At 41.4% G+C, this 18,662-nt stretch overlaps 1 protein-coding gene and 1 long non-coding RNA gene across 2 annotated transcripts in view; one reads left to right on the top strand and one right to left on the bottom strand.

The window, feature by feature from the left end:
- The window catches only part of LOC132763154 (uncharacterized), a 166,426-nt gene extending 161,512 nt beyond the window's left edge, over positions 1-4,914 (bottom strand). Inside the window, exon 1 of the long non-coding RNA XR_010910322.1 lies at positions 4,815-4,914. This is a non-coding gene — a long non-coding RNA (uncharacterized lncRNA). The remainder of the gene's footprint in view (positions 1-4,814) is intronic.
- A 7,924-nt stretch (positions 4,915-12,838) lies between these two features.
- On the top strand, positions 12,839-18,010 carry POU3F4 (POU class 3 homeobox 4). The gene has a single exon (XM_067471542.1). The coding sequence runs from the start codon at positions 12,909-12,911 to the stop codon at positions 13,983-13,985; it is 1,077 nt and encodes a 358-aa protein (XP_067327643.1). The 5' UTR covers positions 12,839-12,908; the 3' UTR covers positions 13,986-18,010.
- The last annotated feature ends 652 nt before the right edge of the window (positions 18,011-18,662 follow it).

Consider the following 18,662-nt stretch of genomic DNA (forward strand, 5'->3'; position numbering starts at 1 on the left):
TACATGTATGTCTATATGTGTATATACACATACATATATTATATATACACCTATACATATCACATGTATATGTATGTGTATATATACACATATACAATACATATATTATATACACATACCTATGCACATGTACATGTATATACACACATTCTTGCAAATGGGTAACAGTACAAATGCAAAGGTAAAGGTAAAGGTAGTCCCCTGACATTAAGTCCAGTCATGTCTGACTCTGGGGTGTGGTGCTCATCTCCAAATGCAAAACACACACACAATACATTTCCTGCATTTGCAAACTTACACATATACATTTATGTGTATATGTGTATATATACATATACTCATATACAAACATGTTTATATTTATATGTGTGTGTATATAGATATATACACACACTTGTAAAATATATAGTATAACATAATGTAATAGATATTATTATATCTATTATAATCCTGGAACCTAAGCAGGGTCACCTCTGATTAGGACTTGGATGGGAGAACTCCAGTGCTGAAAACTGGATTATCTGGCAGTGTGGGCTCAGATAATCCAGTTCAAAGCAGATATTGTGGGATATTCTGCCTTGATATTCTGAGTTATGTGGCTGTGTGGAAGGGCCTCCCAGACAGGCCCTATATCCCAGGATCTTATCCCAGATTATCTGGCAATGTGGACTCATATATCCGGTTTAAAGCAAGAAATTTGGGATTCGATCCTGGGATATAGGGCCTGAACGGAAGGGCCCCAAGGCCCCTTCTACAGTGCCATATAATCCACATTATCAAAGCAAATAATCCACATAATCTGCTTTGAAGTGGATACATACATAAGTATACATATATAAACACAGATATAGATAGATAGATAGAGATAGATAGACAGACAGACAGACAGACAGACAGACAGACAGATAGATAGATAGATGATATAGATACACACACACACACTTTCTTGTTGTTGTTGTTGTTGTTCTTCTTCTTAGTATTATTATTGTTGGTGTTGTTGTTATATTTAGTTATGCCCTACTTTCTCCACAACTGGAGATTCAGAAAGGCTTACATTAAAAGCAATTCAATACCATTTACAATCTACCCATCTACAAACATTAAAACAGAATGCACATACGCACCTAGCAAATGAGTAAACAGTGCATTTGTTTTCTTGGAAGGTTTCGTCATAGAATCCTAGAGACCCCAAGGGTCTTCCAGTCCATCCCCTAGCCATATAGAAACACAACCAAAGCCCTCCCAGCAGATGGCCATCCACCCTCTTGTTGAAAAAGAACTCCAAGGCAGCAGCATATTCCACTGCAGAGCAGCTCTTAGCATCAGGAAGTTCCTCCTAAAGGTTTATATATGTACACACACACACACACAGTACATACATACATACTTTTGCAAATAAGAGACATATAAATAGCCCTGCAAATGACTATTAGGACAATAGCAACACACATATACATATGTTATTGTTGTTTTTGCATTGGACTGCTACTCATTTGCAAGATTCTATGTCCCTGTGTGTATACAATCTTGGCAAATGACTAACAGCACCAAGGCAACAAATATGTGTTGAGAGAGAGAGACTCATTTGCAAGGATATATATTTTATGTATGTATTTATTTACAACATCCCTGAAGGGGACTCAGAGCAGCTTACAAGATATATATACATACAATATATTATATTATTAGCATAGTACAATATCAGTATTAAATATTACTATACTGTACTATACCATTATTGTGTAATATTATTAGTAATATTACATGTGATGTAAGTATATAATAATAATAATAATATATTAGTAGTAGTAGTAGTAGTAGTAGTAGTGGTAGTAGTAGTAGTAGTATTGAATGTTTGTCTATATGCTGTAATCAGCTCTGAGTCCCCTAGGGAGAATATAATTAAAGTGTTGTTGTTGTTGTTGTTGTTGTTGTATATATACACACACATATACAAATGAAACATTACAACTGCAATATGAACACATCTTTGATTTGGACTGTTATTGATTTGCAAGTTGATATGATACACCCCCTAGCAAACCCTTCCGAGAGTGCATCTACACTGCAGAGTTAACGCAGATCTATACCTCTCTAACTGCTATCGCTCAATTGCTATGGAATCCCGGGAGAAGTCATTTCTCACGCGAGGGACCTGAGAGAAGCCTCCCACAGGATGGGAAAATATGAGAGAAGCCTCCTACAGGATGGGAAAACATCCTCTGGGCAACCTCCTTGCAGACGGTCAGAAGTGACTTGCAGTTTCTCAAGTCGCTCCTGACATACACAAAAAAGTCATTTCCCAAACGTCTCCAGCGTTCTCTGCTTCACTGCGACTTCTAGGATGTCTGAGCAGTGAGCCTGGGAGGATAAAGTGGTGTTAAACCGCGTTAATTCGACAGTGTGGACGCATGGGCTGCAGATTTCCCTCTGATAGCAACGAATTTGGGAAAATCCAAGGTTTTTAGAGGAGGAGAAACAGAGGCGGCGGTCAAACACGGAACAATTCCGGTTTTGACCCAGTGGTCAAACTGTGATAGGATCCCCCACCGAGAAGTATTGTTTCGCTTTTGGATCTCATAATAGAAGTGAATATTTCGTCCAATGTAATGAATTCGATTTGTTTCGGATTTTTGTAAGGATTGTTATTATCTGCCCGCTTTCTCTTCAACCCTTGTGTCGGAATGACAGGGTTGTTGTGAGTTTTCAGGGCTGTTTAGCCATGTCCTCAGAAGCATTCTCTCCTGACGTTTCACCTGCATCTATGGCAGGCATCCTCAGAGGTTGTGAGTCCTCTCAGGATGTCTGTCATAGATGCAGGCAAAACGTCAGGAGAGAATGCTTCTGGACATGGTCATTCAGCCCGGAAAACTCACAGCAACCCAGTGATTCGCAGTTCGAATCTGCAAGACGTGTTAGTTCTAGTTTCTCATGCGTGAACACGAGAGAAGCCTCCCACAGGATGGTAACATCCCCTGGGCAACGTTCCTGCAGACAGCCAATTCTCTCACACCAGAAGCGACTTGCGGTAGCTCAAGTTGCTCCTGACACAAAAACAAAAATGGGAAAACAAAACCCACCCCTGCCGGGACGTGAGAGAAGCCTCCCACAGGTTGTTAACATCCTCTAGGCAACATCCCTGCAGACGGCCAATTCTCTCACACCAGAAGCGACTTTTAGTTTCCTAACACACACAAAAGAAACTAAATAGCAACACAAAACCCACCCCTGAATTTTCCAAAGGTCCAACTGGAAAACATCTCTTGATTTATTTATTCCCAACCAGAAACTCTGTGGCAAAACCATAAATGGGATTGTTATTGTCTGCCTATCTTTCTTTGAAACCTTGTCCCGACTGAAAGGTTGGCAATTTTGATCAGCGAAATGGGGTGAGCTCCCCTATGTCAGCTCTAGCTGACAGAAGCCTCCCACAGGATGTTTTTCAGCTCTAGCTTCCCTTGCCGGGACATGAGTGAAGCCTCCCACAGGATGGTGAAACATCCGGGCATACGGGTAACGTCCCTGCAGACAGCCATTCTGGGCAACATCCCTGCAGACAGCCAATTCTCTCACACCAGAAGCGACTTGCAGTTTCTCAAGTCGCTCCTGACACAGAAACAAAAACTTAAAAGGAAAACAAAACCCACCCCTGCCTTTTCCAAAGATCCAACTCGAAAACATCCGGGCATTCTGGGGAACATCCCTGCAGACAGTCAGTTCTCTCACACCAGAAGCGACTTGCAGTTTCTCAAGTCGCTCCTGACACAGAAACAAAAAAAATAAAAAGGAAAACAAAACCCACCCCTGCCTTTTCCAAAGGTCCAACTTGAAAACATCCGGGCATTCTGGGGAACGTCCCTGCAGACAGCCAGTTCTCTCACACCAGAAGCGACTTGCAGTTTCTCAAGTCGCTCTTGACACAGAAACAAAAACTAAAAAGGAAAACAAAACCCACCCCTGCCTTTTCCAAAGGTCCAACTCGAAAACATCTCTTGATTTATTTATTCCCGACCAGAAACTCTGTGGCAAAACTATAAATGGGATTGCTATTGTCTGTTTGCCTTTCTTTCAAACCTTGTCCTGACTGAAAGGTTGGCAGTTCGGATCTAGCTGACAGAAACCTCCCACGGGATGTTTTCCCTGGCCGGGACACGAGAGAAGCCTCCCACGGGATGGTAAAACATCCGGGCATTCGGGGCAACGTCCCTGTAGACTGCCATTCGGATGTTTTTCAGCTCTAGCTTCCCTTGCCGGGACATGAGAGAAGTCTCGAAAACATCTCTTGATTAAAATGGGATTGTTATTGTCTGCCTGCCTTTCTTTGAAACCTTGTCCTGGCTGAAAGGTTGGCAGTTCGGATCTGCGAGATAGGGTGAGCTCCCTTCTGTCAGCTCTAGCTGACAGAAGCTTCCTTTGCCGGGATATGGGAGAAACCTCCCACAAGATGGTAACATGGGAGAAACCTCCCACAGGATGGGTAACGTCCTTGCAGACGGCCAATTCTCTCACACCAGTAGCGACTTGCAGTTTCTCAAGCTGCTCCTGACACACACACACACAAAGAAACTAAATAGCAACACAAAACCCGCGCCTGGATTTTCCAAACGTCCAACACGATTTATTTCTTCCCGACTAGAAACTCTGTGGCAAAACTATCAGAACTCCAAACTTTCCCAACTTTTGAGATGGATGAGATGGCAACTTCTCTTCCTTTGCAGAGAGGAAGGAAAACTGCCCCAAAGTGTAGAAGAAGAGAAAGAGGGTGAGAGAGAGAGAAGTAAGGAAAGAAGAAAAGGAGGGAGAGAGGGGCTCACCTTGTTTTGGGGGGAATTTGGTCCTCCTTCCTCTTTCTCTCTCTCTCTGTTTCTCCCCCTCCTCCAGATCTGTCTCCTTCTCCTTCTCCTTCCCAGAGAACTTAATGCCTTAATGACTTTCGGGGAGCTGCAAGCCTTCTTTTATTTCTGGCTAAACAGATGAAAATGTATGCAAATTTAAATCAAGCTTAACCTAGGCGCTCCTGCAATATATTTAATGGAATTTCAAACCAATAAGGGGGGGAAACGGGGAAGGGGATGCACAAGGCAAGCGAGGAAATTAGGCAAGGAAAGGTCATTATTCTTAGATGATAGTCTATTATTTTCAAAAATTCTCCCGGTTCTTGATATTCTTCAGACAGAGATCCCTCCAGCCCCCTTTTTTAATTCCTTTCCGAAGGTATTAGGCGTTCATTTTCTCAGCTGGAAGGCGACAACAACTCCAACAAGGCTGCTTCTCCTTCTTCTCCTCTCCATTTGGAAGAAGGAGAGAGAGAGAAGGAGACACAATGGGGGGAAAGGGACAAATGAGTGTGCCTCTCAAGCACAAAATGCACCGCAAACACACGGCTCTCCCCGCCTCCTCCCTTTTTTTTTTTTTAAACCATTGTTTCATATATTTGTCCTGTCTTCTTACAGGTTTTGAATACATATATATTGCAAACACACATTACACACTTGTCTAAACTGGGGAAGGAAGGAAGGAAGGAGCTCTGCAGTCTCAGGCATTCCAATTGGCCACTCTGCCTGGGTTGGAGTCACAAACACACACTGGGAAGCAGGGCTCTCCCCGCCCCCTTTCTGGCCATTGTTTCACCTATTTGTCATTTCTTCTTACACATTTGCATATATACATACATACATACAAGTGGAAGTAGATATACACACATACACACACACACCTACATAAATATATACAAGTGGAAATAGATATATGCACACATACAGATACATCCCAAACATCTCACACTTCTCAATCGAATTTGCACACACACACATACATATATAAGTACATATATATGTACAAACACACACACAAACATACATACAAGTGGAAGTAGATATACACACATACACACACACCTACATAAATATATACAAGTGGAAATAGATATATGCACACACAGATACATCCAAAACCTCTCACACTTCTCAATCGAATTTGCACACACAAACATATATAAATACATATATACACATATATAAATACATACAAGTGGAAATAGATATACAGATACATCCAAAACATCTCACACTTTTCAATCGAATTTGCACACACACACATACATATATAAATACATATATATGTACACACACACAAACATACATGTATAAATACATATATACACACATATAAATACATACAAGTGGAAATATATATACAGATACATCCAAAACATCTCACACTTCTCAATTGAATTTGCACACATACATATATATACATATGTAAATACATATATATACATACATATGTATGTATATATATATATATATACACACATACATACATACACACACACATACATAAATACATACAAGTGGAAATAGATATACACACATACAGATACATCAAAGACATCTCACACTTCTCAATTGAATTTGCACACACACACACACAAACATACATATATAAATACATATATATATACACACACATACATAAATACATACAAGTGGAAATAGATATATATACACACATACATCCAAAACATCTCACACTTCTCAACTGAATTTGCACACACATGCACACACACATATATACATACATTTACATATACACACATATATAATACATACATGGAAACAGATATACACACATACAGATATATCCAAAACGTCTCACACTTCTCAATCGAATTTGCACACACACACACATACATATATGAATATATATATATATATATACCCACACACACAAACATACACACACACATAAATACATACAAGTGGAAATATCACACATAGATACATCCAAAAAATCTCACACTTCTCAGCTAAATTTGCACACACACACACACACACACACAGACATATACATATATTTACATACGCACATACAGATACATCAAAAACATCTCACCTTCTCAATTGAATTTGCACACACACGCAAACACACATATATACATAACATTTATATATACACATATACATAAATACATACATGGAAATAGATATACACACATACAGATACATCCAAAACATCTCACACTTCTCAATCGAATGTGAAAATATATGTATATGTATGTATATATATATGTGTGTATGTGTATGTGTATATGTATGCATATGTGTGTGTATATAAATACACACACACACATACATAAATACATACAAGTGGAAAATAGATATACACACATACAGACGCAACCAAAACATCTCACCCTTCTCAATCGAAACTGGGGAAGGAGTGATAGAAGTAGGTGAGCTCTGCATTCTAAAATCCCATCTTGTGTTTTCACTGTGGCCTCGTGTGTTTTAATATATGTTTTGATGGGTGTAGTCACTATTTAACTATCTTTTCACATACATTGGACTATGTTGTGCCCTGCCTCGAGACAAAAGGAAAAGCGGATGATGATGATGATGATGATGATGATGATCATCATCATCATCATCATCATCATCATATTAATAACAATATATTAATTAATTAATATAATAAATATAATAACAATCATTATTATTCCAAGTTATTGTCACAATTGTCCAGTCTGTGCGTGTTTATTAATCCACAAAATACATTGGGAAACACTGCTCTCTTTGGGTTGCTGTGAGTTTTCTGGGCTGTCTGGCCATGTTCCAGAAGCATTCTCTCCTGACGTTTCGCCCGCATCTATCGCAGACATCCTCAGAGGTTGTAAGGTCATGAAAGCCTTCGACAACTCACTGCTCTCTTTCTCCCTTTTGTTACTGTTTCACCTATTTGCCATTTCGTACACGTCTGGAAAGAGATAGATTACTGTTGTTATTTTATTATATTTATTTTTGTTGTTATTATTGTTATATTTATTATATGTATTATTGTTATATTTGTTATTATATTTATATGTGTTATTATATTTCTTCTTATTGTTATATTTGTTATCTTGATATTTATTATATTTATTATTGTTATATTTATTATTTCTATATTGAGTTTTTAGTATTGTTATTGTTATATTTGGTATATTTTGTGTTTAGTGTTATTATTGTTATTTTTATATTTGTTATTATTTTTATATTTAGTTTTTATTATTGCTATTGTTGTATTTCCTATTATTTTTATATTTATTATTGTTATATTTCTTATTATTTTTATATTTGGTATTTATTATAGTCATATTTATTACATTTTAATGCATTATTATTGTTATATTTGTTATTATATTTATATGTATTACTATATTTCTTCTTATTGTTATATTTGTTATCTTGATATTTATTATTATATTTATTATTGTTATATTTGTTATTATTTTCATATTTAGTTTTTTATTTTTATTGTTATATTTCCTATTATTTTTATATTTATTATGATGTTTATTTTGTTATATTTGTTATTATTTTTATATTTAGTTTTATTATTGTTATAATTCCCATTATTTTTATATTTATTATATTTATTATTGTTATATTTCCTATTATTTTTAAGTTTAGTTTTTATTATTGCTATATTTCCTATTATTTTTATATTTATTATTGTTATATTTCCTATTATTTTTATATTTATTATGTTTATTTTTGTTATATTTGTTATTATTGTTATATTTAGTTTTATTATTGTTATATTTCCTATTATTTTTATGTTTAGTTTTTATTATTGTTATATTTCCTATTATTTTTATGTTTAGTTTTTATTATTGTTATATTTCCTATTATTTTCATATTTATTATATTTATTATTGTTATATTTCCTATTATTTTTATATTTATTATTACATTTATTATATTTATTATCCTGTTTATTGATACCCCGCTTTTTTTCCTCCACAAAGAGACTGGGGTCCCTTCTACCATACAATCCAAACTATTCATCCAAGCAGATCCTCTACATGCTTTGAACCGGATTATATGAGTCTACACTGCCCTATAGTCCGGTTCAGAGCAGATCATCCGGATTTTATACCTAGATCCAGATAAATAAGAGATAAAGGCATGTATAGAAATAGATTTGTAAAGCATGCAAATATACATAGAAGATCTCTCCAGAAAGTACTCCAATGTCTCTCCACAAATTGGCCAAATTGTGTATCTGTGTGCGTTTAAGGCACAAAATAGATTGACAAACATTTAATTCTGCTTTCTCCTTTTCTATATTTGTCACTTGACGTGCCTTCTTATATGTTATGAATAAATATATATCTCAAAACACACACAACATCCGAATGCATTCCCTCCATTGGCTACTGGCTAGCCTTCCTTGGCTGTGTCTATGCCCTCTCCTCCTTTGCAAAGCCTCCACATTTGCATTTGAATTAAAGGGATGGAGTTTAACCCACTGCTTCTTTCCCTCTCCCCCCCCCCCTCAAGAAAAGAGAGTTAGAGCAAACCCAAGGTTGCAGCCCCATTCCCTGGAGAGAAAGGGCAGGGGGGCAAAAGGAACGAAACTCTTTCTTTCTCTCTCTCTCTCTCTCTCTCTCTCTCTCTCTCTCTCTCTCTTTCTTTCTTTCTTTCTTTCTCTCCCTCCCTTCTTTCTCTTTCTCCCTCTCCCTTCAATGCCCAGACAGACCTCTCTTCCCCCAAACCATGCCCCACTTTTGTATATTTGTATATAAGATCGAAGACGTCTGTCTATCTGCTTGGTCCCCCTCTCCTTCCCAAACATATCTCTCAATTACTTTCAGATTGCCTTGACATTCATAAGGAAGGGGGGGGGGGATCCCTAGAAACTTTGCCAAGGAGGAGGCAGGTATTTAACCTCTCTTCGCCTTTTCCTCCTCCTCCTCCTCTTCTTCCCCCAGTTTGGATTTCGGGGGGCTTCTACCTGGAATTAATCACTACAAATTTAAACCATGCCCTCGCCTCCTCTTTTCTCCTCTTCCTTCTCCCTTTCTTTCTCTCCTTCCTTCCTCCCTTCTTTCTTTCCTTTCCCTCCCTCTTCCTTCTTTCCTTTCTTTTCTTCCTTTCCTTTCCTTTCCTTTCTTCCTTTCCATCCTTTCCTTCCTTCCTTTCTTTTCTTCCTTTCCTTCTTTCCATCCTTTCCTTCCTTCCTTCCTTCCTTTCTTTCCTTCCTTTCCCTCTTTCTTTCCTTCTTTCTTTCCTTCCTTCCTTCCTTTTCTTTCCTTCCTTCCTTTCCTTCTTTCCTTCCTTCCTTCCTTTCCTTATTTCCTTTCTTTTCCTTTCCTTCCCCTTCTTTCTTTCGTTCCTTTTTTCTTTCTTTTCTTCCTTCCATCCATCCTTTCTTTAGTTCCTTTACTTCTTTCCCTCTTTCTTTCTTTCTTTTTTCCTTTCTTCCTTCCTTCCTTCCTTCCTTCTTTCTTTCTTTCTTTCTTCCTTCCTTCCCTTCATTCCTTCCTTCTTCTTTCCTTTCTTTTCCTTACCTTTACCTTCTCTCTTTTCTTTTTTCTTTCTTTCCTTCATTCCACCCATTCATCCTTTCTTTACTTCCTTTCCTTCTTTCCCTCTTTCCTTCCTTTCCTCTTTCTTTCTTTCTTTCTTTCTTTCTTTCTTTCTTTCTTTCCTTCCTTCCTTCCTTCCTTCCTTCCTTCCTTCTTTTTTTTCCTTCCTTCTTTTTCCTTCCTTTCCTTTCCCTTTCTTTCTTTCTTTCTTTCTTTCTCCTCTCCCTCTCCTATTCAGATCTGAAACCTGGTGTACAGGGTGTCCCAAAATCTCTATAGACTGCATATATGCCCTTAACAGTATGTAATCCCAGGATTAATAATAATATTGTTGTTATCCGTTGCCATTTCCCCCAATAACGGAAATGATAAAAATAACTTGAATTGTCATTTCAGATGGGATGGCTAACTCGTGATGAAACCATTAAAATTAGAGAAAAGAGCGGAATAATAATAATAATAATAATAACAACAACAACAACAACAACAACAACATTGATCCTTATAGAGAAATGCACTAGCTTAGTCTTCACCATTGCCACTATGGAGGTTAAACATATTGGTGTATGTGTGTATGTATATATATATGTGTGTGTGTGTGTGTGTGTGTGTGTGTGTGTCTGTTGCACATATATGTGGGTGTGAATATGTAATATATATTTGTATATGTGTAAATATATATATTTGTATTTATATATTGTGTATATGTAACATATATTTGTATATATACATTCTTGTGTATATATGTAATATATATGTGTATATGTAACATGTATTTGTATAAGTGTAGAAATATGTGTATATGTAATGTATATGTGTGAATTTATGTGTATATATATGTGTGTATTGTGTGTATATGTAATATATATATTTGTATGTGTAATATATATTTATATAAGTATAAGTCATATATTTATATGTGTGTATATTGTGTGCATAGGTAACATATATTTGTATATGTGTGTATATATGTGTATTTATATTGTATGTATATGTCATATATGTGTATGTGTTTATGTATAATTTATGTACTTGTAATATATTTGTATATGTGTATATTGTGTGTATATGTAACATATATGTATATATGTGCATATATGTAATATATATTTGTGTGTGTAATGTATATTTATATATGTATATGTCTTATAATTGCATATGTGTATACTGTGTATATATAACATATAATTGTATATGTGTGTACACATGTGTGTATATGTAATATATATTTGTATATGTGTGTATATATGTGTATTTATATTGTATGTATATGTCATATATTTGTATATTTGTATTTGTATATGTGTATACTGTGCGTATATGTAACATATATGTCTATATGTGTGTATATGTAATATATATTTGTATATGTGTGTATATATGTATTTATATTGTTTGTATATGTCATATATGTGTACGTGTTTATGTATAATTTATGTACTTGTAATATATTTGTATATGAGTATATTGTGTGTATATGTAATATATATGTGTATATGTAATATATATTTGTATATGTGTGCATATATGTATATTTATATTGTATATATATGTCATATGTGTACGTTTATGTATAATTTATGTACTTGTAATATATTTGTATATGTATATATTGTGTGCATATGTAACATATATGTATATATGTGTTTATATGTAATATATGTGTGTGATGTATATTTATATATGTATATGTCTTATAACTGCATATGTGTATACTGTGTATAAATAACATATAATTGTATATGTGTGTACCTATGTGTGTATATGTAATATATATTTGTATATGGGCATATATATGTGTATTTATATTGTATGTATATGTCATATATTTGTATGTGTTTGTGTGTCATTTATGTTCTTGTAATATATTTGTGTGTGTGTTCATTCGTTCAGTCGTCTCCGACTTTTCGTGACTTTTCACGCCAGAGCTCCCTGTCGGCCGTCACCACCCCCAGCTCCTTCAAGGTCAGTCCAGTCACTGACCTTATATATTTGTATGTGTGTATATGTATATATGTGTGTATGTAATATATCTATTTATATGTATGCATATGTATGTGTGTGTATATACAAATTGACTGGGGGGCCCCGTATCCACGGATTCGGCCATCCACGGCTTGAAAAAAAACCCAACTCCCTGAAGCCAAACTTCCATCCAAGGCAAGCGACCCCCCCCCCCCCGGAAGGCTGAAGCCCCGCCCACTCTTCCCAGCTCCAGCCAATGGGGCGCCACTTCCTCCTTGGGCTGTAACCCTTCCTTGCCCGGGGCGCCGCGCCGTGCTCCCCCCTCCCTCCCTCCCTCCTTGATGATGAGGAGAAGGATTTCTCCCCCCCCCCCCCGTCCGTCTGGGGCGGCGCCGGGATTGGCTGCGCGGCGCTGCCTCTCGCGCGGGGATTGGCGGCGTGTCCGTGGCGGGGGGCGGTGGCGGGGCGGGCTCGGGGGGCGCCTGCCGCCCTGCCTACCCCTCTCCCGGCTGGGGGAGAGAGAGATGTCAAAGGCGGGCGGCGGCGGCTCTTTCCGCCAGAGGAGCCTGGGCCACGCAGCAGCGGAGGAGCCATGGCCACGGCGGCGTCCAACCCGTACAGCCTGCTGGTCCACGCCGAGGCCGCGCCGCCGGGGATGGCGCAGGGGGGCCCTTTCCGGGGCCACCACCAGAAGCTGCTCCAGAGCGACTACCTGCAAGGCAACGGGCACCCCTTGGGACACCACTGGGTCACCAGCTTGAGCGACGCCGGACCGTGGGCCTCCAGCTTGGCCGAGCAGCCGGACATCAAGCCGGGGAGGGAGGATTTGCAGCAGCTGGGGGGGCTTTTGCACCACCGCTCGCCTCACGGGAACCACCATCATGGCAACGCCGGGGGAGGGGGACATTTACAAAGCGCGTGGGCCGCCAGTCCCAACCAGCAGCCCGGGAATGTCTACTCGCAGGGCGGGTTCGGCGTGGGGACGATGCTGGACCACGGCGGGCTCAGCCCTCCCCCGACGGCACCCAATCCCGTCCCGAATAGCAGCAACGTCCAGACGGCGCTGCTTCCAGAGCCTCACGACGGGTTAAACAGCCACCCCGGCGACCCTTCCGACGAGGAGACGCCGACCTCCGACGAGCTGGAGCAGTTCGCGAAGCAGTTCAAGCAGAGGCGCATCAAGCTGGGCTTCACGCAAGCCGACGTGGGTTTGGCGCTGGGCACGCTCTACGGCAACGTCTTCTCGCAGACCACCATCTGCCGCTTCGAGGCCCTCCAGCTCAGCTTCAAGAACATGTGCAAGCTCAAGCCGCTGCTCAACAAGTGGCTGGAAGAGGCCGACTCGTCCACGGGCAGCCCCACGGGCCTGGACAAGATCGCCGCGCAGGGCCGCAAGAGGAAGAAGCGCACCTCCATCGAGGTCTCCGTCAAGGGCGTGCTGGAGACCCACTTCCTCAAGTGCCCCAAGCCCGCCGCCCAGGAGATCGCCGCCCTCGCCGACAGCCTCCAGCTCGAGAAGGAAGTCGTCCGCGTCTGGTTCTGCAACCGGAGGCAGAAGGAGAAGCGCATGACGCCGCCCGGGGAGAACGGCGCGGCCGGAGCCGGCCCGCCCCACGAGGCCTACGGGGGGGCCGGGCCCGGGCCCAAAGCCGACTGCCGCGACCTCTGACCCCGGGGGGACACCACCCAGAAGAAGACTCACCAAGCGGGGGCCCTTTCTTCCCGTTTTGGGGGAAGACAGGCCCCCAGCCCCTTCCTCACCCCTCTCCGCCAAAGCCAACCATCTCTCCACTTGGTTGTCGTTCACTCGGGTGATAGCGGGGCCCTCCGACCCAGCCAGACCTGCTTGGAGATGGGTTATAGGGCAGGGTGGGCTCAGGGCCCTTCCACGCAGCCATGTCATCCAGAATAACAAGGCAGATCATCCACAGTATGAGTTATATGGCAGGGTAGGCTCAGGGCCCTTCCACACAGCCATATAACCCAGAATATCAAGGCGGATCATCCACAGTATCTGTTTTGAGCTGGGTTATGGGGCAGGGTGGGCTCAGGGCCCATCCACACAGCCATATGATCCAGAATATCAAGGCAGATCATCCACAGTATGCGTTATATGGCAGGGTAGGCTCAGGGCTTATCCACACAGCCATATAACCCAGAATATCAAGGCAGACCAGCCACAGTATCAGTTTTGAGCTGGGTTATGGGGCAGGGTAGGTTCAGGGCCCTTCCACGCAGCCATGTCACCCAGAATATCAAGGCAGATCATCCACAGTATGAGTTATATGGCAGGGTGGGCTCAGGGCCCTTCCACGCAGGCGGATCATCCACAGAATCATCCACAGAATCTGTTTTGAGCTGGGTTATAGGGCAGGGTAGGTTCAGGGCCCTTCCACGCAGGCATATAACCCAGAATATCAATGCAGATCATCCACAGTATGAGTTATATGGAGGGTAGGCTCAGGGCCCTTCCACACAGCCATATAACCCAGAATATCAAGGCAGATCAGCCACAGTATCTGTTTTGAGCTGGGTTATAGGGCAAGGTAGGCTCAGAGCCCTTCCATGCAGCCATATGACCCACAGTATCGAGGCAGATCAGCCACAATATGGGTTATATGGCAGCATAGGCTCAGGGTCCTTCCATGCAACCATATGACCCAGAATAACAAGGCAGATCACCCATAGTATGGGTTATAGGGCAGGGTAGGCTCAAGGCCCTTCTACACAGCCATGTCACCCAGAATATCAAGACAGATCATTCATAGTATGGGTTATAGGGCAGGGTAGGCTCACAGCTCTCCCACGCAGCCATATAACCCAGTATATCAAGGTAGATCATCCACAGGGTGGGTTATATGGCAGGGTAGGCTCATGGCTCTTCCATGCAGTCATGCCACCCAGAATATTGAGACAGATCATCCACAAAATGGCTTATATGGCAGGGTAGGCTCATGGCCCTTCCATGCAACCATATGACCCACAATATCGAGGCAGATCACCCACAGTATGGGTTATATGGCACTGTAGATCAGGCATGGGCCACTTGGGCCCTCCAGGTGTTTTGGACTTCAAGGCTCATCCTCACAGTCATATAACCCAGAATATCAAGGCAGATTATCCACAATATCTGTTTTGTGTTGGGTTAGATGGCAGTGTAGACTTCAAGGCTCATCCTCACAGTCATATAACCCAGAATATCAAGGCAGATTATCCACAATATCTGTTTTGTGTTGGGTTAGATGGCAGTGTAGACTTCAAGGCTCATCCTCACAGTCATATAACCCAGAATATCAAGGCAGATTATCCACAATATCTGTTTTGTGTTGGGTTAGATGGCAGTGTAGACTTCAAGGCTCATCCTCATAGTCATATAACTCAGAATATAAAGGCAGATATTCCACAGTATCTGTTTTAAGTTGGGTTAGATGGCAGTGTAGACTTCAAGGCTCATCCTCACAGTCATATAACCTGGAATATCAAGGCAGGTCATCCACAATATCTGCTTTGAGCCGGGTTATATGGCAGGGTAGTTTTAGGGCCCTTCCATGCAACCATGTAACCCAGAATATTGAGGTAGACCATCCACAGTATCTGGAAGGCTGTTAGGAATTGTGGAAGTTAGAGTCCAAAACACCTGGAGAGCTGGAGTTGGTCCACGCCTGCGTAGACTTCAAGGCCCTTCCTCACAGCCACATAATTCAGAATATCATGGCACATCATCCACAATATCTGCTTTGAGTTGGGTTATATGGCAGGTTAGACTCAGGGCCCATATCAGCCAGAATATCAAGACAGATCATCCACAATATCTGCTTTGAGCTGGATTATCTGAGCCCAAACAGCCATATGATCCAGAATATCAAGACAAATCATCCACAATATCTGTTTTGAGCTGGATTAGATGGTAGTGTAGCTTTCAAGGCCTTTCCTCATAGCCACATGACCCAGAATATCAAGACAGATCATCCAGGATATCTGCTTTGATCTGGGTTATATGGCAGTGTAGGCTCAGGACCCTTCCACACAGGCATGTAACCCAGAATATCAAGGCAGATCATCCACAATATCTGTTTTGAGCTGGGTTATATGGCAAGTAAAACTCATGGCCCTTCCTCACAGCCATATGATCCAGAATATCAAGGCAGATCATCCACAATATGGGTTATATGGCACCCTAGACCAGGCATGGGCCAACTTGGGCACTCCAGTTGTTTTGGACTTCAACTCCCACAATTCCTAACACCCTAGACTCAAGGCCCTTCCTCTCAGCCATATAACCCAAAATATCAAGGCAGGTCATCTACAATATCTGCTTTGAGCTGGGTTATATGACAGTGTAGCCTTCAAGGTCCTTCCTCACACTCATATGACCCAGAATGTCAAGGCAGATCATCCACAATATCTGCTTTGAACTGGGTTATCTGAGCCCACACTGCCATATCATCCAGTTCAATGTGGTTTTTCTACAGCTGCATGGAAGGAGCCTCCGTAATCTTCAAAGATGATCATGTGGATGATCTGATTTAATCTGGATTATATGGCAGTGTAGATTCAGATGATCCAGTTCAAAACAGATCATGTGCGTGGCCTCTTTTGATATGGCAGCACAGAAGAAGCCAGAGTCCACACTGCTTTATAATCCAGCTCAAAGCAGATAATCTGAGTTTTGTAGATGGGGTCTGAACAATCCCCTTCCATTTCTGACTCCAGATCTGCTCTGAACTGGATCAAAACACAGTGTGGACTCCTCTCTTTTCCAGTTGGACTCAGGAACCGGATTGGATGGCAGCCTGGATCCATTCTGAGTTTGTATCTATGCTGTCCCATTATCCAGATTGTCAAAGTAGATAATTCACATGTACTGGATTATATGAGTCAATGGTGCCATATAATCCGGTTAAAAAAGACAATCTGGAGGCCCCTTCTACACTGCCATATACAAATCCAGATTATCTGTTTTTGGACTGAATTATGTGGCAATATGGACTCATATAATCTGGTTCAAAGCAGACAATCTGGAGGCCCCTTCTAAACTGCCATATACACATCCAGATTATCTTCTTTGGACTGGATTATCTGGCAGGGTGGACTCATATAATCCAGTTCAAACGTCATGTGGATTATGCGCTCTGATAATCTGGATTAAATGGTAGTATAGAAAGGGGCCTGACTCCAGACTGGATCAGACAACAGTGTAGACTCCTCTCCTCCAGAGCAGACAATCTGGATTCAGAATTTGGAGTTTCCATCCATCCTGAGGGATCTCCACCCCCTTCCTGACTCCAGGTGATCTGCTTTGAACCAGAGGGAGAGGAGTCTGTAATGTACCTGGCTCCAGATCTGCCTTGAACCAGATGGGACACCAGTGTAGACTCCTCTCCTCCAAAGCAGACCCTCTGGATTCAGAACCAGGAGTCTCCTCTCCATCCTGAGGGATCTCCATCCCCTTCCAGACTCCAGGTCATCTGCTTTGAATCATTGAAGGGAGAAGTGTCTGTGCTGTTATGAGATCCCAAGCAAGATCTTCTGGATTCAGAAAGGGTGCAGATCCAGCCTGAGCAATTCCTCCACTCTTCTTTCTCTCCCTCTTCCTTCCTTTCGCTGCCAAAGCAAACCCAAAGCTGGGGAAGAAGACCTTCTTGTTGATCATCCCATGTCATGAAACCAACCCAGAAAGTGTGTGTTCCCCCCCCCCCCCCCCTTAATGTATGTTCTTTCCCTTCCCTTGGAATGAATGCAGTTGAACTGCCCTGCCTCCATGCTATCCTTATTATTACTATTATGATTATTGACTGTCATGCTTCCATACTATCTTATCAGGCTTGGGCCAAGTTGGGCCTTCTAGGTGTTTTGGACTTCAACTCCCACCATTCCTAACAGCCTCAGGCCCTTTCCTTTGGGGGTGTTTTGGACTTCAATTCCCACCATTCCTAACAGCCGCAAGCCCTTTCTTTTTGGGGTGTTTTCGACTTCAACTCCCACAATTCCTAGCAGCCTCATGCCCTTTCCTTTTGGTGGTGTTTTGGACTTTAACTCCCACCATTTCTAACAGGCCCTTTTCTTTGGGGGTGTTTAGGACTTCAATTCCCATTATTCTTGACAGCCTTAGGCCCTTTTCTTTGGGGGTGTTTAGGACTTCAATTCCCACTATTCCTAACAGCCTTAGGTCCTTTCCTTTGGGGGTGTTTAGGACTTCAACTCCCACCATTCCAGGTTTTTTGGACTTCAACTCCCATCATTCCTGACAGCCTTAGGCCCTTTTCTTTGGGGGTGTTTAGGACTTCAATTCCCATTATTCTTGACAGCCTTAGGCCCTTTTCTTTGGGGGTGTTTAGGACTTCAA

Source organism: Anolis sagrei, chromosome 10 (genome assembly GCF_037176765.1).
Source record: "Anolis sagrei isolate rAnoSag1 chromosome 10, rAnoSag1.mat, whole genome shotgun sequence".
In the NCBI taxonomy this organism is placed as follows: domain Eukaryota; kingdom Metazoa; phylum Chordata; class Lepidosauria; order Squamata; family Dactyloidae; genus Anolis; species Anolis sagrei.

Excerpts from the sequence above, each read along its gene's own strand:
- POU3F4 (XM_067471542.1), top strand. The coding sequence starts at position 12,909 with ATGGCCACGGCGGCGTCCAACCCGTACAGCCTGCTGGTCCACGCCGAG.